Below are 23,239 nucleotides of genomic sequence, written 5' to 3'. Positions count from 1 at the left end.
ATTATGATTTTACGTTACTTATATTTCGACACGTTACTCTCATTATAGAAATCTGAAAATAAAACTTAAGAAAATCACTTGAGTAGATGATAATTTTGCGCACAAAATTATTTACCAAATCAATGTTTGTTATTCGTTTATCTCTAAAGGATATCCTAATTTATAAAAAAAAATCGAAAATTAAATTAACTTTCGGTGTGATTATTTGATTATGGGAATTTCCATTTATCATCTGTAACTCAACGCCGTCATGGACTGAGAGGGGGGAGGCTGATATTTTCTGACTTGTTATGACGTATGACGTTCATTTCTGTTTCTGTTGAATGTCCATTTTACTTCGCCAATTCGCATTCATTGCGCACGCGATTTTGAACCAACACGGTTGTTTGCAAGCAAAACATTACTTAGTTATTAAACATGCCTTCGTGCCATTGCCAAGTGTAAATTTATTATTATTATTTCAGTGTAAAGTAACGTTGTGATCAAATATCCAAAATGAGTGCCAAAAAAGAAACGAAAATCTTTGAAGACAAAAACACAGATTCAGGCTATCTGTCTGGAGTAATAAGTGAACAGCTGTCAGGAGAAATAGATGTCGAAGCCGTTTGTGATAGTGAAAAAGTGTGTCAGTTTTCGGAGGAACAATTAGACAGTGGTTTAGATTTATCAGAATGTCTTTCTAATGTTAAGATTAGTGATACGGACACGCAGGTGCCGAGAATTAATGTGGAACCTTCAAGGAGCCTGGACTACCCACCTTACCAAATACTTTTCGAGCAGGACGATGATGGGGACACGTAAGTCATATATTCTAGCTTTTAGAAGTACAATTACATTTAAGACCTTGAAATATAACAAACAAGTTGCTCTTCGCATTCTATTTTTAACGTGTTATGCTAGCTCTTTATTTAGTTTAAACTGTAGTAAATATAATATCTTATATGATTCTTATAGTTTATATAATATTAATTTATAAAAGTCTATATTAAACCTGTTGTTATACAATACGATCTGTTAATTAAGGCTTTCTTACACAATTTAAAATGTCACATTTCTAGTTTTGTATTCTTATACTAACAAGAGAGAAATGAAAATGGTCTTATAAGAATCTTGTAGGACTTTTAGATTTCATAGATTTTTTACTTATTAACTTAAATAATGAGATGGTTTCATGTCAACTCATGATAGTATTACTATTTGCTTATTACTAGATATAATTTATCAAAATCCAATCGAAATTCTTAACCATAGAAAAACACTTCTAGAACTTGAACTCGTAAATCTCAAAATATTTCTGCTAAAACCCTTTTCTCATAACTTTATAATATTTATTAGACAAGTAGAACCATATTAATTGTAGTATTGCTAAAATGTTAGGTGAAAATGAGTTAGAATATTTTTAAGTTATATGTGCTTATTTTTATGCATCTTCAGGTTATTCCATGCTATCTGAGAAATGTAAATTTCTCAACAATAACACTTTTTTAATAATTTCGAAGTTATAGAAAACCCATGACTATGTTTTAATTTTCATTACTTCATTAGAATTGCATGGAGTCTTTTCTATTTAAATATGTGATTCAACTTTATAGTTTTATGATTAATTTAATAAACTGTTCTTCTTAGAGAAGGGTTTTCTTTAATAAAATAGCAACTTCTGCTGTCTTTATATTTCTAATACTTGTTTAAAAGCAATAATTAACAATAAGATCTTTTTGTACACAAATAATTTCAATATGTTAACATATTTGTGTATCATATTATTGCTTGGCCACAGTTTTGTTGCTCTCATTGATGGCAAAGAACCTATAGAGGTTCAGGTAGAAATTGTATACTGGTTAGTCACTATAGCGACTTATGTATGCAATTTTATGTCACTAAAATGTAATTAGAAATATGGCAAATTGTAATGTGATCTATCAATTAAATTAAGTTGTACTACCATCCTAATTGCATTCATTTAATGACAGGCAACTTCACATTGCATCAGTCCACGGCTGCGAGAAATCAGTCAGTACTCTCATCAGAGTCTGTCCAGAGAAATCTTGGCTAGATGTGGCCAATGATTACGGACACACAGCATTACATTTAGCAGTTATGAGTGGGAATGCAGTGGTCACAAGAATGTTGGTGATTGCGGGAGCATCACTGGCAGTCAGAGACTTCAATGGCGACACACCGTTGCACCTCGCGGTAGCCGCTAACAATAAAGACTGTATCCAAGCTTTGCTAGCGCCTGTGCAGGAGCAGCCGCATCGGAAGTTGTCCACCGTTCTCAATCAGAAAAACTATAATGGTAAGTTTCTTTTTCAAGTTATAGCATACTGTGTCAGCTTTTGTTAATATGTTAATTGTATGTAGTAGTGAATGTGTGTAGATTGTTTTTTTAATCAGGGTAATTACTCTGATACACATAGATACATGATAATTATCATAATCACATTTAATACTTCACATCCATGTTTCCTCTCGTATTTAGTGAAGTTGGTTAAGTAGAAAAACGGCAATATACAAAAATTATATTGTTGTTTTGAAATAAATATAATTTCTTACTAAAATGCCGTCTGATGCATCGCTCCGTAAAAACCAGGGTTTTCCCGACAACAATCCGCTACGGAATAACCTCAATGGTGTTTTTATGTTTTCCTTTTGTTTTCCATTGTTTTGTGTTGCGGTCGTTGGCTGAGATGAATGGGCGAATGTGCTAGGGTGACGGACTGACCGACAGATGTACGGCAAACGGTCTACCCTGTTTGTGGCTACCAACTTATCACTCCAAAACGAATCTTTATTGTCTTCAGATATTTCGTTAAACATCGAAATCTCCTATTTAATACATTTCCAGTTAGTATTTTGATAAACATATTAGTAAAATTTATTATCTAAATGTTTTAGATAAAAGGCTGCTTGTCTAATCATTTCGTAACATTCGGTCCCCATAGATAAGAAGTTTTTATGGCAATTTACCTTAAGTTGTAAATAGTAGGCTACATCCACATTGTCTGCATTTAAAACTAATATAAAATGTTCGTACAAAGTAACTAATATCCAAAGTTATACTTAGATACACAGATTCACATATTGAACTTAACAAATAATAACTTTGGTCGTAGATCGTCGTAATGATACATTATATAAAGTAATAAAAATATGTTCATTTAACTATCATTTAATTCGATTAAATATGTACTTTTTAGCTTTAATTTCAGAGTTACATTTAATTGGTTAAATGATGTTTTTGCGTAAAATATTGACCTCTGATAAGGCGCAGGCGTCGGCGTCACACCCCGCACCGCTCTGATATCGCGTTGTTTCAAGCCACTTTAAATAGATTTTATATTTTATTGCTCAATTTAAATAATCGATTAAAGTCTTATTGATAAATTGACAACTGAAGATTGATCGAATCTTCAGATAGCGGTACCAAAAATAACTTAAGTCGCAATGTACCGATTAGTGAAATACCGAAATGTATAATTGGACCAATTATGGTACTGAATGAGTAATACAGGGTTACTCCGTAAGCAAAAAGCATCATAAATCTGCGTAACCGTTAGTCGTTACTCGTTTGTTTTGTGACGTAATACAATAATTTAACCGTATGAAAATGTCATACAAGGTCCGATGACTATGGATATATACGACCAAAATACGTAAAATTGTTTTACAAAATACATGTTTACAAGTGTTATTGTAACTGGAAATCCACAATTACAAAAGGCAGGTTGGGGAAAATCGAGTTAAACAAATTGAACCGATGTTTTTCATATTCCAATAAAAATGCTAACAATACACTATATGTGTGTTTCGGACATTGTTTTTTTTACCACGTTACGTCGATGTAAAATCATCTCGACTATACATTAGCAAGTGTATGCGAAAAACCATTTTTAACGTTTGAATTTTGTAAGAAAATAACCTGTTTCATATGTTTAACATCCTGTTTAGATTGAGACATTAAATTTTAAAATATATTGTCATATAAAAAGCCGTCTTTTGAGGTTTTTCTCTTATTTTCTTAACTTCAATAACTTCGGAACTCATGGATAGTATTGTATTAACTGCAAATAAAACGATATACAATAAAAATATTTACCAACGTGCAACGCACAAACAAGGAAGTTCTTCTAATGCCAGCACAAATATTGATGTGTAATATAACTAGTGGAAGTAACCGTTAGCGGACAGCGTAAAGGTCACAAGAAAAACCCTTAGCGTATTCCATATCTGGAGGCTCGCGAAACCCCCAAGGCCCTCGCCCGGTGCAATGACATCACTCAAACCGCGAAAGCTTACTCACTGCACCTAATCCTTTATTTACATTTATGCGCCGCAATCACAATTATGATACGGCGCTCTGACCTCTGCATACATCAGGAAAACTGGTCACCATATTACGTCTAAGATGATACGCTATGACAAGATACATAGACCACTCAGTTCTATCGTATTTTGTATTTAATGATACTACAAATCAATGAAATAAATTGTCTACAAGCATTAGAATTACTAATAAGTGAAAGGTATATAAAATCAATTCTGGTCGATATTGTTGTCAGCGATGACATTTAATACGACACAAAAAGCTAATCGATGTTGTTCCGCGGCATCGTTTGTTTGCGATCATAGGATCGACTTCCCGACCGCCACGACCTTGCTGTCACATCCCGGAAGTGCCGAGACAATTTCCATTCGCCTTTTGCACAGTGAGTTAAGTAACGGATGTGAGCAAACCCAGTTCACCTTCGTAAACCATCGCAAGCCATTGACACGAGGAGAGTGGGACCACTACGTAGTGGATTGTAGAAAAAAATACGGATCTATTATCATTTAATGAATTGAATCCTAGTATTCCGGAATCAAACCTGTTTGTAAATTGTGACGCGCGTACGGATGTGCTGCTGTGAATCGCAGATTTAATGACCCCTCACGCAATACTCATTGAACAGCCGTACATGTAAACTCTAGGCGTTGCAATTATGTAAGAAAAAACATTAATTGTTTATACATAATGTCGTGTGGTGAGATAAACATCCTTCATCTCAATGGTGCAGTTAAACGCAATGAATTATAAAATGTATTCATTGAACATCATCTCCTACGACTCCTGAGACGGCGTTGTTCTGAATTTAATTATTAATCGATCCATCCCACGTTATTTGGACGTCGTATATTAGCCTTAATTTTAAAAGATTTCCTTCACGTTGGAGCGCGACCTACTTGTGTGCGAAGAGTGCCTCGCGAAATGTATAACATTAAAATGTTATTAGTCTCCTCGCGCGCTACAGTCTCGCGGGTTTTCCATCTGTTATACAAGCGGTGTATTTCAGCGGCAGCGCGGACTCTTTAACGCGTATTTGCATTCGGTTTTACCCACCAGCCTGACCTTGTCGAGAACCAGTCGCGCGCCAGCGTCAGCCTCCGCGCGGCTCCCTCCCGCCCTCTACCGGTTTCAATTACATCTGTCTTTTAAGGTCATCGTTAACACTATTTACTAAAATTTCAATGCTATCACTTATTTTCCATAAAAAATTACACATGACCGTTTTATTATTATTGTCCGTTGTAATTTCAGTTAATGTTGAACGTTTTTAGTAGATGACGAAATAATAAAAAATATAGCCTATGTGATACACAAGTTTGTGTGTTTCAAAAGTCCACATCAGCTCGGCACAACAACAGGAAGTAAAGAATTCCCCTGCCATCTGCCGCCGCCAGCAGCACCGGTGGGTATTCCCGTGTTGGCGGTGAGCAGAAGTGAAAGCGGCGCTGGGATACCCCAACCCGGCCCAGCTCGGCACACCGCCCGCTAATTGCGTTACGTCGTAACCAAATTTTGGCTGTCGCATACCTTGATTATGTAACTGTGATGCCGCTTGGATATTAATTAACTAGATAGGACCAGAAAAATGTAAAATGTACCTATCATTTGGAATGCACTTTAATATTTCTTCAGGGAAAAAATTAAGTTTATACACATAGGAGCCTGGACACACAGTATATTTTGTTTCTCGATTATGGAACGGGAAGTAATTAATCTAATAATTGCTTCCACCCATAATTTGAAACTGTCCATATTTAGCGACATAGTTACTACGGCGAATACTTAGTCGTACCAGCGACCTTTTAACAATTTCCGGTTGATATCTTTCGAGGTAACATTGAGGGATTACCTTTACGGTGACGCTATAACGCTACAAAATTCCAAATGACGATTAAAGGAAAACCGCAAAGAGCGTCCACTGCTACAAACAGCCAGTGAACGCTGTTTTGTAAGAAATGATGACCACGCGAACCTTTTGGGTTATACCCACGTGAAAGTGCGCTCAGCCGCCGCAGCCGCCGCGGCAAGTACGCCATTGTACCGCGCCGCTTACTTTCCAACGTAACATCTATCTTGCTTTAATAATACTTAGAGATATTTGTTAGCTTCACTACTCATCTCTCATTTAATTTTATTAATTTTGAATCTCTATCGTTTCAAGTACTTGTATCACGCATAGCTCGTCGCTTGACATTACAATGTCATAGTTTTTGTCCGATGTTTTTTTTATATTGAATCGACATCAACTAAATCTTTACGTACATATAACTAATTATAATTTTAAACGAGTCCCTCTTTCCGTGTATGCAAATTGTGTTTCCCCACAACATTGTATTTATGTTTACTTCTTCGAGACACTAAGTTGAAACAATGTTAATACAACGACTTGTGTTCTGTTAGTTTATATGTATTTTACATAAAATTATAAAGGTTGTCAATATTTATAGTTTATTGACGTGGCACGGGCCCTGTGCCAAATTACAAATAGGTATTTGTTCTTCGTAGCAGTAAAAAACTGGTACGTAAAGACACTTTGATGACCGCAATGGAAATCCAAATTAAATCCGGTTTCAAACGTTATTTTAAAGACATCTATTTAATACATCAATATCCAACCATCTAATAATTGATGCGAGATGCACGGTTTTTATGTTACTACATATACACCAAAACTTAACCAATCTTAACTTTTTTGCTACGTTACATCAAAATCGCAAATGTTGGATAACTAGCGTAGATAAGCGTGCTGATTTGATATATAAGATTTGACTTTCTTCGTGTTGGTTTTACATGGTTTTTGTATGTTTTATGACGTCTTGGTTTATAAAAATCACGGTTGATGTGTGATTATACGAGTAACGTAAACGAATGTATAATCGTGTACAATATAGGAAACGTTTCAAGGTGGTTTATTTAGGAATTTCCACGTGCGATTAGCTCCGGCGACGTGTCGACGTTTGCACTGGCAGCGCGCTGTAGCCGAGACGTGTGCAAACGAATGCAACACAAGTGTTATATAATAAACGTTGAAATAAAAAAAAAACTGCAGATTTAAGATTCGACTATTGGATGTATGAATACTTTGCTCTAAGTCTAAAGCAAAACATGATAAATATTGTCTTTCATAGCGTATAGGATATTGTTTTGTACTTTCTCCGTTATATTTGTTATCGCTGGTCACAATGGCTTCATGTATGGGTCGTGATTCGTCAGTAATTGTAGTGAGGTGGTTGCGTCTAGTTTTTGCCCACAAACAATAGTTCAACGGTCCGATGACGTGCGCCGCGTTCACTTACTACCGGACTACTGCACTAATTATACACCTAGGTACCTCCTATATGTATATAAAACTTTCTCTCTAAACTGCTACAATGAAACTGAAACTTTACTTCGTATTTTAAGCGAAAATAAACCACGTTGATTCTCTTTACCTATTTTTTTGGTTTTTGTACCAAAAAATTAAATTAAGTAAACTAAACTACACGCTTTTTAATCCGCGATTTATCAAAGAAATGTTTGCGCGTGCGCAAGGTGGCGTTATCAGTAAACGTTTATTGTCAAACAAACGGGGTTTTCCACCTGTCGAGTGGCGCTGTTGAGTGTCGATCTGCTTCCCCGATGTCCTCGCGCACACCACGTGACGAGGCAATGCCTCACCTCGCACAGAAGAGGTATTACTTGTTGATAAGACAGGCGACGCAAAAGTTCATTGGGCTTTATAAAAAATGGAACCGATTCTCATGTTTTATTTCATCAATGCATTCAATGATTTGCTCGTTATTGAATACTAGTTGAATATTTAAGCTTCTCTCCATTTTTGTAATGCTACTTACTATTCTCAGCACTAAATCAAATTATGCAGTAATTCCATACACTGTAACCCATTGGCCGCGAGTGCCCCATCCTACGTCATTTGCTTATATCTATATGTAACTAATGGCATTGACATTTCGGTCGACGATTATCATTTTCGTGGCTAGGAGCACTTCTACCGATAAATAAAGTAGGTACAGACGTGCCGCACTCTTCTAAACATTTGTGTCTCACTCGCGCAAATGATCGCAACATGTTTTGTACGGAAACAGTGAAAATACGATCGACATTAGCCTTATAAGGCGAGAGACGTCGACGCGCGCGCCGCATTGCTTGGAAAACCCCAGCGGGCGCGCCGACCCCGCGCCCCGCGCCGCACGCTCCACGCCCCGTGCCCCGTGCCCCTCGCCCCGCGCCCAGCCCCTTGCTCCGCTAATAAAATTCCACCGACATCACACAACTACATAAACGATTCTTTACAATACATTGGTTTATTACAGAATGGCGTTTAAAATCTATTTCTGTGAGACTATCTCGCAAACATTGTTTATTGCAGGTCAAAATGTCTGCCAAGAAAATCCAAAATGTGAAATAATATCCAACTTTCGTGATTTGATTATAACCAACAAAAACATTTCAAGATGAATTTTACGATACGTTTATGATGCGTAGTTATTAAACCTATCTTGTGAGGTGACCTCCACCATTCAGTTCAGTTCATTAACTATTGTGTTTACAACTTGTCTTGATAATGTTAACTGCAATCCGGATCTATTGAACGATGCGACATCATTTGACTGAGGTTTTCTCGGAATTTTTATGATTATTTCAAGAAATAATTCCACCAGTCTTTCCGGTCGCGGTGAGCGGCTCGACTCTTCATTATCATACATCTCATTCACTGCTATCGCTCGTTCACTTTACGCTTTTCAATTAAAACTTTTTACACGACAACTGCGTGAATCTACAAATTGAACTAAATGTAACGAGTTGTTTCCATGTATTACGGTTTATATTACGAGACTTTACTATTCGTACTTTATTTCTGAAACATTCAGTTATCTCAATTTAATAAAATGTAGTCTAACATTGGAATTTTATAAATATGTCAGGCATGCGAACATGATTGCCAGATGTATGCTAATTTTTAAGTAACATTGCGGTTGTAAGAATACAGCCTTATACGATACCCACAACTAAGATTAGTAAAAGAAACGTGAGTTATTAGCGCCGGTATAATATTTACGTGTTATCAAGTTATACTTTGTGGCTTGTGGAACAATTTATACTCCTTCAACGCAAGATTAACCCTAGATAGATGAAGCCATTGCTCACTCTCACTCGGAATAAATCGTCGAGAAATAACTCTGGGGAGATTTAAAATCCTCCCCGGATATTTTGGAGCGCGCTGTGCGCCCATTTATTTCTGTCGGCTCGGAAATAGCTCGAGATCTAGGCCAATCGCGATCGCGCGCCGCCGCGCCTCCGTGGGGGCCTCGCTAACTACCATAATGTTCTATGAAGATATGGTACGGAGATATAGCATACAGGCTCTTCTATAGGACATCATTTAATAAAACTGTCACATTTACATAGACAGCCGCCAAAGGGACCGTATACTCATAAAAGCGATAACTACATAGTAAATGATTACATAGTACATTGTAAATTATTTGTGAATGTTCTTCATCGTCGCCGGGGCAGCGGACGTTTCGCTAATTTGGGATTTCCATGTTGGTGAACCTCAACACTTCTCGAGCCCGGCCGACAGCTTGTTCTCTCGCTTATTTGAACATGACCCAAACTATGTTAAAATATTTAAATGACCAATTGCTCGCTGCATCATTTGGCCCAAGATATCTCGCTGAATATACCATACGATCTGTTAATAGCATCTGTGTTATATTTTCAGAGCACAGAATGTTCTCAATATTTTTGTATGTCACTGTTTTATCTGTTGACTCAGACTTTTGGCCGCGCAATATGCTTACTTAGTATTAAGAGATCTAACAAGTATACCATTTCAGGGTGACACTTTTTCATCTAACTCTATGGTGTTAATTATGAATTGTACACTATGGTGACAGTAATAGTATGTCACTGCTGCAACTCCCTCCCCTGCCCACCCCCCGTGCACGTGTTGTCCCTGTCACTAGCGGGAGGAGGGTGACGTCACAAGATCCGCCAATGGCACGTCACGTACTTGACGGTCGCCGGTTCGCTCGGCCGCTGTTTGACCAACAATCAGCACGAGGGTTCAACTCCCACGGTGTGACGTCAATACATAATGCTTTGTTGAACTCTGTTGATATAAAACGTTTTATATGTTGATATATGTATAACAAATTTGTTTCATTTTATTAAACACACAATTACCTTTTTATGTAATTCTTGTCGTTTATTGTATTCTGACTAAAGGTGTGTGTCTGTTGTTGCAGGTCAGATGTGTGTGCACCTAGCGGCCGCCGCCGGACACGTGGACACACTCAACACGCTCGCCTACTACGGCGCAGACCTCAATGCTACGGTCAGTACCAACACATCGTGATACACACAAGCTCCTACAGCCCCATCTAATGCAATAAAAAAGAATAATTTAGAAAGCTGATAATGGTCTTACCACAGCGTACCACAGCTATATTTGTGATGATCTCTTGTACTAATGTGTCAGTTATCGATCATACTAGTTGAGACTGAAAGTATACTGTATAATGTATGTAATTAAATTCCGCGAAACCAGTTGAGTGACAGTCGGGCTCCGAGGCTCGCATGCGTCCGATCACGTAGAGCTTGCTACTGGCGATCGCTGACCTCTAGCTCTTAGGCCCTCTTATAATCAGTTTAATAAGATTGTTATTAGTAAATCAACTATACTAATGTTCAAACTTTGAATTAAGCTAGACAACTCTTAGTTATGTCTATCTCACTTTACAATAGACATCATAAGTAAACACATCGCAGAATGATTACGTCACTTCAAGTTTCTGCGTCAAACCAAAGAACGAATATCATAATGTCAAACTTCCCCTTTTTATTTTGTATCAAATCATTATAAATGAGAAGGTGCGACCGTACGTGACGCGGAGCGCACCTCGCCGATACAAATAAAAGCCCCGCAGGGAAACCCGTCTCTCTAATCAGCTGATAATACCTCGTACTGATAGCTGGCGGGTTTTTTCTCTCCGTTTGTTCGCTAACAATCGGCTCTGACGACCCTCGCAACATACACTCTACTGTGATCGTTTTAAAGTCCTCTATGCACCAGCAGCCGCACTAAACAAAAAGTGCTACGGTCATCGCTGACGTACAAAGATTTTAACAATGTGCAATAACTTAATTTGTGTAAATACCAAAGTAACAGAGAGCAAGATTAAAGATAAGATAGCTAAACAGTCGTTTGTAAACACTATCATACAATTTGCTCTGAAATTACCTTTCGTTTCCCCTAAACTCCTGGTTTACGGTATAACTGTTCTCGCCATTTAACCGGCTGGTATGCGACGACGTAGCTAAGTGTGGTTTGTTCATTTGCAGGAGGGACTGGCGGGCTGGACGGCGCTGCACATAGCGGCGCGGCGCGGGGACGCGCGGCTGTGCGGCGCGCTGCTGCAGCGCGGCGCCTCGGCCCGCGCGCGCAGCATGGCCGGCCGCACGCCGCGCGCCATGGCCGCCCGCACCGCCGCGCGCGCCGCCTTCGCCGCGCTGCCGCCGCCCGCCGACCACTCCGACACCGACAGCGACATCAGCGACTCCGACGATGACGGAGACGATGTGAGTACATTCATACACGTGCATAAGTGTATAGGACTCGAGGTTGACTCCGAGCCCGAGCGTCTGTCGTCGCAAGTGAACCGCCCCTTCATCACTTAGTCCTGCCGATACTTTAAAAATGTATTCTTTGAAAATTTTCCTGCGAAAATGCTTGCCGCCGTAAGGTTTTAACGGCACGGTTCAAGTCGTAAATACTTAATTTAGAAAAAAATTAAAAGAAATCGCATAATGATAACTACAGTAATCTAAGATATCTGTCAAAAAGTAGTTGTGATTTAGCTTAGGTTAAAAGGTTATGTGGATGGCGACGTACAACTGATACATAAAAAATAACGCAATATTTCATCATGTGTTACAATACATACAATTTTCTATGAATTGATGTAAACTAAACTGTTTATAAAAACATTCCGATAACGAAAGTGGATCAATACAAGATGAACAAAGATGTTTCTGGAATCGTAATAAGTGAACAAAGTGGCGAGTACACGGACACTGGCCGTGCACGCGACTGCCAGTTGTCAAAGTGTTCCAGCGCCGCTGACCGCAACTCGTACATTCTGAGAACTGCGTTGTAGTTAGATTGGCGCGGCAGGAAAACTTGCGACAGAGTGACGACGCGTCGCCCAACGTCATCGACACACATAACAAATGATTTAAATAATGATTAGACACACGGCCTGTGTAATTTGCGTGTTAACGATATCTACTTTGTATACAACATAACTAATAAACGTATTCTTTTGTTCCAGATGTTTGACAGCGACACGGAGAGTTTGTTTGAAAAGCTAAAGGAAAGCGCGAACTTCATCAATGTCGCGTGAGCCCCCCCCCCCTCCCCTGCAGCCCCGCGCGATACAAGCAGATATAGAGACATATAGTTTATTATATTTGTATAGATATATTAATCTTTGATTTATGTAATTGTCAGCCTGCAATAATCTTTGTACAATTCGAAACGATCAGTGAATTGTTTAACAGTTATGTTTGACCTGCTGATAACTTTGCCAGTGGGCAGTGCCGCAGCCACACGGCGCGTAGAGCTCGCCAGATAGCATCGCCCTATCAGAGGTTAAATGTACGACGTATTTATATATCAAAACTGTTTTCGTGGCTAGAATTATATCTCATATACAGTTTAAGTGATAAATATGTAAAAAGTCTATTTACGCGCGAATGTCAGTGACAGTTGACAGCGGCCGCCTTTCATGTCAACTGTCAGATGTCAGCTGTCAGCTGTCACACATAGTTATTGTCAATGGTTTGCGCGCGGAATAACGGAAAAGGGGCCACGTCTTGCTCTTAGAGCCCTATATATTTATGAGTAAAGTGTATATGCGGTAAATAACAATTTTTACCCGTCTGAATGGGACAAGATCTGCGCAGAGACTCGTGTAATATTTAACCCGGTGAAATAAAATGTTCATCGTTGGTATTAAGTTTGTCAGATAAATTGCGGCTTTGTCCTAACTTTCTAAGAAAGCAGTGATTAAGGTCCGATATTGTCGAAATCTTTTTCTCTTATAGAGTTGATTTGTTTCTCGTTATCTGTGCAATTTCACTCTTCCGTACCGCCGAAGAGGAATGTTAGTCAGTCCCACTACCTAGCCTAGTGTTTGTCTTAGGTTTTATAGTTATGTATTTTAATAAACTGCCTCTAACTAGTTAATGTTACGAAAAACAACACGTGTAAATAAATCGTTTAAAATTTGTTACATTTGAAAAATTATTGCGCAGTTTTATTTTAACTTATTAAGTATGTATCGCATCTACCGATAAGTGAATATGTATTACTTTTATTTTATGTAACATTATTTGACAAACAATATAAATAGATATTTACATTTTGTTGTTTTATTTGTCTTGAACTCGCCAAAATACCCTTTAAATAACTATTTAAGAGTGGTAGAGCCCACCTTAAGATGTTCGCATTGTAGTGCCGACTCGCCACACGCAATACCATGACAACACAAAAGATAGGAAAAAAGTGAAAGCAATTCCGCGTAGTCTGATGAGTGTGCGTGCCGGAGGTCTAATTTTAGACCTATTATATTCCCATCTTTTTCTTATAAGGAAAGAAAGCAAGGAGATAGTGGATTAAGCGGTGAAACTGTGTATTGACAAAACAGAGTCGCCATAATAGATAAATCACTTGCTTCGACCAATAGCGTAGCGTTTTAGTAGTTGGAAAGGGTATTTAAAAAAAGGCTTGTTTTAATTAACTCAATTTCGCTACTATTATTTTATATTAAAAAAATCTACATAGTATTAGACAACTTATTTAATTGATACTGTCGCTTTAAACTCAGAGCAACACTTCTCGCCAGACTCTCGATGCGCGCCAATCTATCCATACTTCTAGTGACATTGACAGCTGTCAGCTAGGGACGTGACGTTTATGACGATAATCTAGAGTTGCGCCAACTCTACAGCACGGTACTAATTTTGTTCCTAACAATAGATGTGTGTATTTAATAAAAAAAAGTATACGAAAGAAAATTCGTCTAATTTGGCGTCATGTGCATATTGCCTATTGGCTGGAAATAAATAGAAATTGGCTAGCGTTTAAAACCATTTTCCCTTAGTCCTACACTTAAGTCAGACTTTGGGTGAAAATCAAATACGGTTCAATTTTTAATAAATTATTTGTTTTATTCGTTCAATGTTTTTAAATACAATTTTACATATTTTAAGGCCACATGGTTTCTAAAGTGAACACAAAAATGTATTATTCCTATAACGAAATAATTTATACATCAGCTAAAACTATGATTTATACAGAATAAAATGTACAATTTATTTGCAATTTTTTACACAAAGGACGTTAATATCTTTGAGCTCTAAGTGTAAGTGTACAAGATACATTTGTAAATTGTGACGTATCGATCTACATGTAGTGTATCGACATTACATTTTGACCTTATGTAAATAACATTGTTCAAACATCTACAAGAAATAGTTTTTTTTTGAGAATGAGATACAATTTGTAATTGCAAAGCGAATATTCAACTTGTGCGAGAAATAACAACTTTGTGAGATTAGTTCGATTACAACTGTTCAGTATAAGAAAGTCTAAGGACGAAATTTTTTATATTTATTAACATGTAATAAAATTTATTCTATTATGTTAAGCTGGTAAATAAATAACAATAAATAAAGCTACGAGTGCAGCGGAATGTGTGGTGTGTGGTGTGTGGCGAGGTGCAGCTGCTCATATCTCCGTGTAGTAGGTGGGGCGGTTGATGCGCAGCAGGTAGAAGACGTTGGGGAAGACGTAGGTGGTGTTGAGGCCGATGACGGCGTAGGTGAAGTACTTGTGGCAGAGCTCGGCGAGGATCTTGTGCGCGTTGTGCAGGCTGTCCTCGGAGGCGCGCAGCGTGCGCAGGTCGCGGCGCAGCAGCGCGCAGACGAGCGCGTAGGAGGCGGACTTGGCGAGCGCGCGCGTGGCCAGCAGGCCGCACAGGCCCAGCACGGTGCGCAGCGCGGCGCAGCCCAGCATGGCGGCGCCGGGCCACAGGATGCGGTAGGGCGGCCGCTCCGCGCTGCCCGCCAGGTTGCCCAGCTGGTAGTTCACCCACGACCCGGTCAGGATGCCGGCGCACACGCTCACTATCATCGTCGTGTCGCCTCTGGAAATGTCAACGATACTCATATTACGTCCTCAGTACTTGTAATTATAGCTAACAAAATTGAAACACAAACGCAGAATTCCGAAGTTTTTAACTTACAGAAGATATGCCTAAACTTAAACTTCCGCCTCTTCTTATTAATAACCAATTAGGTAGCAGTGAGTTGCGCATTGTTTAATAATGAAGAAAGAACATTTAATTGCTAATAAACAAATAGATAACTGTCTGTGCAAAATTGATTAATCGCTGTGATTTTATTAAGTTTAAGACAATAAAACTAAATAATAGTTTTATACCCAGCTTTAGGAAAATAGAATTTGGTTTTAATTATCGCTTTAGTATACGATAACTGTTCACGATTTCAACATAAAGTGACGTGAGGCGACACAGCGCCGCCCGCGCCCGCCCCCGCACGCCGCACGCCGCACGCCGCACGCCGCGACACGTGTATGTCATTAAAATACCAGTTCAACAAAAAATGTACCTTCATTGAATATTAATAAGATTTACCTTTTACCATATATTCTTGCAGACTAATTTGTCTCATCATGGGGTTGTATGTGGCGAGGCGCCGCTCACCTGGTGGGTGTCCACTTGTCGGCGTGCGGGTGGTAGACGACGAGCAGCACGGAGACGGCGAGCACGAGCGCGGGCGCGTAGGGCGCCGTCAGCAGCACGCCGTCCAGCCAGTCCACCAGCGGTATCAGCGGCACCAGCAGCGCGCCCGCCAGCACCAGCCCGCCCGCTATGTCCTGCACAAGGGGACACATACTACTCAAGCTCCACTCATATTTCGCTACAAAATAATGATCAAAAGTCATTATTTGTCAATCTAACACTGTAGCTACGCTTTTTGCACCTCTTACTAATATTGGACATTAATCTAATTCGAAACACATACTTAACTTTAACTCCCGCCAGAATGGTGCACTAATCATTATTATCCTCAATAACATTGACAGCTATCGTAGTGACGGGATGTCTATGCAGATGATCTCGTGTTGCGACGAATTTCACCTTAAAGGTGACTAGGTGGTACTCACCAGCACACTATGCATGCCGAGGTAGACCCTGCTCACGCAGATGAGTGTGCACCAGGCGACGGCGATGAGGAGGCCCCAGTGCGCCGGGTAGCGGTACCGATCCATCGTATACAACAGCACGGAAAACGGGATAGAGACGCCGACCATGGCGTGCGTGGAGGGCATCCCGTACTCTACGGCCCACTTCTGCTGCAGCTTCTGCACCGGGTACCCGGGCCGCGGCCATCGGATTATATCCTTGGAACCTTGACCTAGAATCAAGTTGACCTACTGGTTAGTTAATGTAACATCTCTTAGACATAGTGGTGAGTTAAGGTAAGCCCGCGTAACCCATGGCTTCCGGCTTTTAAACTTTTCATTAAGCAAATTTGCAATCATTGTGAGTGTGCGACATTCGTACGTCATCTATCCAAGCCATTATTGGCTTGCATGTCAAATAAAATAACTGATAAAATATGTAATCCATTTCAATGGTACAAAAACCCGATGTTATCAGACAATAAAAAGTATAACGACAAGTGTAAATACATTAAAATGGACAAACATACTATGAGATTAACATAAACTAAAAGATAGAGTGATAAGTTACGTAATACTATTCAGGAAATTGTAACTTTTAAAAAATGTTACACACAATCACTGATCACTGACATACATACATATTGATATAAGATATAACAAACATTACCTCTACGTCCGCTGATTTGAATTAGGCGCGCTTTCCGTGTACAAGTGCATGATCATTTTACTAAACATACCAGTATCTCAATGTTTATACATAGATTCTATAACCCTTGGAACATCTTATTTTCAATCTACCCCCACAACAAAACAAGGACTTTTTAACACAAGAAAGACATCTCATCTACAGAAAAATCTGATAAAAATCCAATCCATACTACAAATAACAATTGATTACTCTCTCTCTCTCTCTCACCTCTATCTTACTAATATTATAAATGCGAAAGTTTAGATGGATGGATGGATGGATGGATGGATAGATGGATAGATGGATGGTTGGATGGATGGATGGATGGATGGATGGATGTTTGTTAGCCTTTGTAGCCTAAACGGCTGAATGGATCTCCATGAAATTTGGCACAGGTTCAGAGCATAGTCTGGAAGAACACATAGGCTACTTTTTATCCCTGGAATAGTTACGGTTCCCGTGGGATTCATTAATTTAGTTTTTTAATGTTTACTCAATCATTCTGCAACGCTTCAACATATCTTATTGAAATTTGGCACAGATATAAAACAAAGTCTCGAGTACACATGGGATAAGCTTCATCCCCGAGAAATGTCCGGTTCCCGAGGGATACGTAGCTTTTTGTAATTTTTATAGTTTGTATGTTTTCTAATACCACGCGTACGAAGTCGCGGGCAACAGCTTGTGTTCAATATTTCTCTATTTTTATATCATAAAACATTGTTTAAGATGACACTACTGCTGTATCAAGATATCAAATGTGAATGTACTGTTGTCCTCTCAACTTATCTCAATTCACATCTATACAAACATTATCAGCATTACAGCCCCGTCTATCAGCACTGGGTAAATGCCCATGTGTACTAATAGAATTACAATTAATTTAATTTATATGTACAATTCTAATTTAGACTAAATCAACTTTACTAACAAAAGAATGGATGTATATCTGTAAAAATTATAATAAAAAAAACATACAGACAAATTGAATATCTCCTTCTTTTGAGAAGTTGGTCAAAAAAATATTAAGCATTCTAACAAATGTGACAGGCCCAAGAGAATACCAGTAAAATCTTTGAGGTACATTATAATTTATTTTGTCTTGTGCATAATTTATCAATGAAAGATATGCAAAAAATTTACAAAATGAGAACCTGTTTATTTAAATTTAGTTAATAAGTATTTTGTGGGCTGCAATCTCTGTTGATATCTAGCCATTTTAATTCCAAGGTAAAATCACTGAGCATTACAGAGATTTTCGTTAATGACGCCAATAAGTGTACAATTAATCTCTACTTAACTGGTCTTCAGCTTCAACTAGTCACAAGATAACTAAAAACTAAATAAACATTTGCCAGCCGGTTACTAAGTCTACAATCTCTTGTAATCTTAGTCATTTAAAATCCAAGTAATCGTCAATATTAAGATAAGCAGCACAGACATAAATTATCAATATGGAATTTGTATATTAGATATCTTTACCAATTATAAAAAATGACTGGTTAAGCATTAAGTGATAAGTCATTAGCAATGACATATTTTATTAGAAGGTAAGGAAATAAAAAGAATTACTTGGTAAAAATGGAGAATGTAGGAGATATAAGCCCAAAATATGAAATAATAATATGTCAAGTATCCAGCACAGCATTTGATTTGACACACTGGAAACAAAAGTATCCTTCTACAACTCTGAAAGTGGATATTTCCCCTTCATCTCTGTCCCCTTCTTTCCTTATAAGAGAGGGTTGATAGGTTAGTGTAAAGACACCACAGTTAATGCAATTAAGATTTATAACTAATAAACAAAAAAATATTATATAAGAATGTACTAATCACATACAGCTATAAACTTTTAAATACTGGTCTGCATAAAACATACCACATCATAAACACCTGTCAAGGTTGACTATAATAGTTACCTCTTAGAGTAATGGCCATCGTAAAACTTGGTTGATTTTAATGTCTACATTGAAAATTGCTGTGATAAAACTATATTTACCTATATACATAACAATAGTCCAGACCAGGATTACTCTCCTTCCTACAGCTCCATCTATGTTCCAAAACCAAAATGGTATGAAAGTTACATAGAATATTTCATCTCCAAGTGCTGTTCCCACAACAAACAGCCAGTACCAAAACTTGTTGTTGATGTGACACACCACCTCCTCCCTGCCCGCACTCTCAGCGGAGGTGTCCGTGTCATATGAGGACTGCGAACTACTTGATATATTGCTGGGCACTCTTTTATGCTGCTTTAATTCAAATCCTTCATTTTCTCTGTTTAACCTTTCTGAATTAGTTATTTCAGCAGAGCCCTCATGTGATATGGTTTTATAAATGACACCAAAAAAGTTTTGAACCTTAACCACTAATAATGGGTCATTTAAATATTCTATAAAGTCTGTCCACATCGCGGCGGCTTCCAAAACAGTTTAAGGATATTCAAAGCACAACACTTATCCCGCTACTAAGCTGATGACTTCATCATTGCTACCACGCAAATGAATGATAACTAAAGTATGAAAACATTAATAAATAAACTTGAGTAAAACTCGAAATTCTAAGCGAACTTCAGTGAACTTGTTTAAGAAATGTCAAATCTGATGACAGTTGACACTGATGGTTGAGATTTGACAGTTTATTGACAAGACCAACTCGTGATTACATGACATTAATTTGACAGTTATATTTTAGGCATTGTAAAAGTAATATTACTACTTATTTACTTTATTAATATTTTCCATTATATAAAACATCATGAGAATCCACGACTTTCCTATAAGCGTCGAATGAATATTGTATTATTTACTTGACGTATTGATGTGCAAGAATAGTGGTAAGAAAGGCTGGTTATTGTCACTGCAGGCAACCCTGAACATTGAAAACAGAATACAGATAAATAAAGTAAACCAAAGCAAAACACTCAACTTTTTAACGAGATTGAAGATTGTACAAAAGTAAAACTTATTAGATTAGACAAAACAAATTCTTTATTGTATTTTCTGAGAACTTTACCGGACTAAACATAACGTTCAATATTCGTTTAAGTAATACGTGAGATTTTTCAAAGGTCAAAGAAACTTTTGAATACCCTTGTGAAAGTTTCATGTAAGTATATGTTTTGATTTCAATAGAATAGCTACTGCTTACCGCTTTTATAAGTATTGAATTAATTATTTAATCACAAAAATTTTATTAATCATACTATGACTATATATTTGAGTTTATCTTAAAATCTAATTCTACACATTGATATCAGCTGATTGAAGTGTTGTGAAATAAAAATATAATTGACTACTAAGTTTTTTACTATATATATGTTATTGTCGAAATAATGGACATAATTTAAGAAAAAAAATTTTAAACACATCACAAAATTGTAAATGTACATTGTACACCGAAACGGGAGCAGTGAAAGCATTTATTAAAACAAGATCTTGGATGTTGGAGTCAACAACTTCACTAGAATAATAAACATAAAAGTAGCTGTGTATGGAATATTATATTACTTAAGATAAATAAGTTTGTTTAATACAATAAAGTAGTGACCGGTACTAAATAATAATTTTGAATTAATTTAATTTTATGAGCAAATTTGGATAAATTTGTATATTGCAGTTGAATTACAAAAACTTTTTAATCAAGTAATATAGTTGAGTGAATAGCACAGATTACACATAATTTTGTTGTTATGTTTATAGTTATATTATAGCAAACTTAATTTTAAGGAAGTTAGTTTATTTACAAAATTGGTTGAAAAAAGGCAATGTATTCCATGCATAATACAATGATTTCTATGCCATTGTCATTTTCAATAGATTAAGTAATTGATTGTAAAGAGAGATGTGACTAGATTTATATATTTCCCTGGTGTGTCATAGCTAATAAGATGTTGATGATTATGATACAGTCAGTACAGTTTATGTTTTGTAAATTATATTATCCATTGTTCCAAGTGTTCGGTACATAGGTATATGTGGGTGGTGTTTGTCCACTTGTGGTCGAGAGCCGTCGCAAGCTGCCTAGTTTACTGATAATGGGTTCAGTTTTGTTGTTGTTCATTGACAATTAACTGCGCGCGAGCATCATTTTATCTCGCGCCCGATAACAATGTTAAACATACCAAGCTATCAATCCTGCCCCCTTCCCCGCCCCCCTCTCCTCGCTCTCCGCACACAATTAACTGTCCATATACGCGAATTTGATCTTTTTGTCTCTATGTCTCATTTGGCATGATAAACAGAATACGGGTTTAAAACTATAAAGCTGATAATTAACTGGGTATTACATATTAATAAAATAAATGGTAAATTAAATTATCCTTGTTTTTACCTTGTATTATCTACGGTAATCTAGCAGCGAGCATTGCTATAAACAAGTCTCATTCGAATTGGCGAGCAAACAATGTTATCTAGCGTACACATTGCGTGCTGGTAGCCGGCAGGAAGGAGTGGCGTGTATCGCGGGCAAGCGTGTTTGCAAAGAACTGACCTAAGTCACGTACGGCTTACGACACTGGCAAACTGCACTTTGTGTCTGCATAATATGATCTAGCGATTACAAATTTTTGGCCAATATTGCATTGTATGACTAATGTACCCCGGGACCTTTAAAATAAATCTCATAATACGAGAGCAGTCGCGGCGCGAGCTATACGTGTCACATAATGACCGCACAGATAAGGTTTCTCAGAGTAACATCGCATAGTACACCTCCGTCTCCACGACTGGAGTGCGCTCGTCCCTCTCGGGCTATTTATAAATTGTACCACTGTGCTATGCCATCGTCCAGCTCAATGGGTATCTGTTGCGACAGCGCATGAGGCGACAATAGGACCCCTGTCTCCGACTTGCGGAACTTTCACCGAGACTCAAAGGTACATTGTGGTCCCTGCTTTCTTGAAATTAATGATCTAATTAGGGACCCGGAGATACAATCATTATTAAGCGTAATGAGAAATATATGTACTTAGACTGGATATTTGTAGCGATAATGAGATGAGCGCTTTGTATGATATTGGATGTGTATATTCCTTATATTATGATATTCTACCGCAATATCTCTTCGTAATTAATTATACTGACATATTTTGCATATATTGTCTTCAATGTTTGCAGAGACATCTCACAATAACCAAGACAAGAAAACATGTTGTAACTAATTTGTCAGATATAGTTATTCTATTCGTCTGTCGGTCTAACGTTTGAGTTTTGCAAAAGAGAAGAAGCTTTATGTAATTTTTTTCTCTCTCGCTCCCGTTGAATGGTCTAATGTAACCCTTTTAACATACTCACAAGCCCTCTTATCTAACAATACCTGAGGAAGTGTTTATTTGTAAAGACGAACTGCGAGTTCAAATAATAGATAAGTTAATATTACTGATACGATCTTTGACGGAACTGCTGGATGATTTTTTTACTATTTTTTTATAAAAATATATTGCGGAAACGAAATTAATTAAAAGTTAAAGACAAAATCAACAATTTAACAAGTAATTTATCACGGGTTTGTTGAATTTTCGCGCGCAAACCATTATCATTGTATCAGTAGGTACCGAAACATTTAATACAGTTAAGATAACCGGTTACTCTCGTAACGTATGTGGTTATGCTATTCATCAACTTTAACGAGCAACTTTATGTTGTTTTTCAATAACCAGTTAACATTTATTTGTTATCCGTTTTTATGGTTTTTTTTTTTAGGAAATGGAATTAAAAAAACACAGTAAACAAATAAAGTACTTAACAGTTATAATGTTTATGTTGAGAATGTGTGAAAGTATTTTAGTTTGTTTATTTTTGTTTGCAGGTTGAGAGGCGGCGGGAATGGCTACGGATGAGGAACCAGATTCCTTGAAAATATACTGGGACCACTTCTTCAAAGCTGAGACCGGCACTTATGAGGTCGGTGGCACGTCCAATAAATTATCTATTGTTGCAAACGAAAA

The 23,239-nt window shown here is 37.7% G+C and overlaps 2 protein-coding genes across 2 annotated transcripts; one reads left to right on the top strand and one right to left on the bottom strand.

The window, feature by feature from the left end:
- Positions 1-277: 277 nt before the first annotated feature.
- Positions 278-13,752, top strand: LOC106106715 (NF-kappa-B inhibitor cactus-like). The gene is made up of 5 exons (XM_013287351.1): positions 278-797; positions 1,971-2,296; positions 10,576-10,664; positions 11,672-11,908; positions 12,661-13,752. Exons 1-5 carry the CDS (start codon positions 496-498, stop codon positions 12,730-12,732), a joined length of 1,026 nt encoding a protein of 341 aa, XP_013142805.1. The 5' UTR covers positions 278-495; the 3' UTR covers positions 12,733-13,752.
- Positions 13,753-14,565: 813 nt separating this feature from the next.
- LOC106106720 (sphingosine-1-phosphate phosphatase 2-like) lies at positions 14,566-19,880 on the bottom strand. Its single transcript, XM_013287357.1, has 4 exons — positions 19,289-19,880; positions 16,581-16,831; positions 16,117-16,289; positions 14,566-15,537 (listed from the first exon to the last, which is right to left on the bottom strand). Exons 1-4 carry the CDS (start codon positions 19,701-19,703, stop codon positions 15,120-15,122), a joined length of 1,257 nt encoding a protein of 418 aa, XP_013142811.1. The 5' UTR covers positions 19,704-19,880; the 3' UTR covers positions 14,566-15,119.
- Between the last annotated feature and the right edge of the window lie 3,359 nt (positions 19,881-23,239).

Source organism: Papilio polytes, unplaced genomic scaffold (genome assembly GCF_000836215.1).
Source record: "Papilio polytes unplaced genomic scaffold, Ppol_1.0 DF822178.1, whole genome shotgun sequence".
Lineage (NCBI taxonomy): Eukaryota > Metazoa > Arthropoda > Insecta > Lepidoptera > Papilionidae > Papilio > Papilio polytes.
The sequence above is the reverse complement of the archived record's forward strand: the minus strand, read 5'-3'. Positions and strand labels throughout refer to the sequence as shown.

Bases quoted from the DNA above. Each gene is read 5' to 3' on its own strand.
- LOC106106715 (XM_013287351.1), top strand. From the start codon at position 496: ATGAGTGCCAAAAAAGAAACGAAAATCTTTGAAGACAAAAACACAGAT. The intron at 798-1,970 runs GTAAGTCATATA...ATTTAATGACAG, and splicing joins CAGGACGATGATGGGGACAC to GCAACTTCACATTGCATCAG. The intron at 2,297-10,575 runs GTAAGTTTCTTT...CTGTTGTTGCAG, and splicing joins CAATCAGAAAAACTATAATG to GTCAGATGTGTGTGCACCTA.
- LOC106106720 (XM_013287357.1), bottom strand. From the start codon at position 19,703: ATGTGGACAGACTTTATAGAATATTTAAATGACCCATTATTAGTGGTT. The intron at 16,290-16,580 runs GTGAGTACCACC...CCCCTTGTGCAG, and splicing joins TCGGCATGCATAGTGTGCTG to GACATAGCGGGCGGGCTGGT. The intron at 15,538-16,116 runs GTGAGCGGCGCC...TGACATTTCCAG, and splicing joins GACAAGTGGACACCCACCAG to AGGCGACACGACGATGATAG.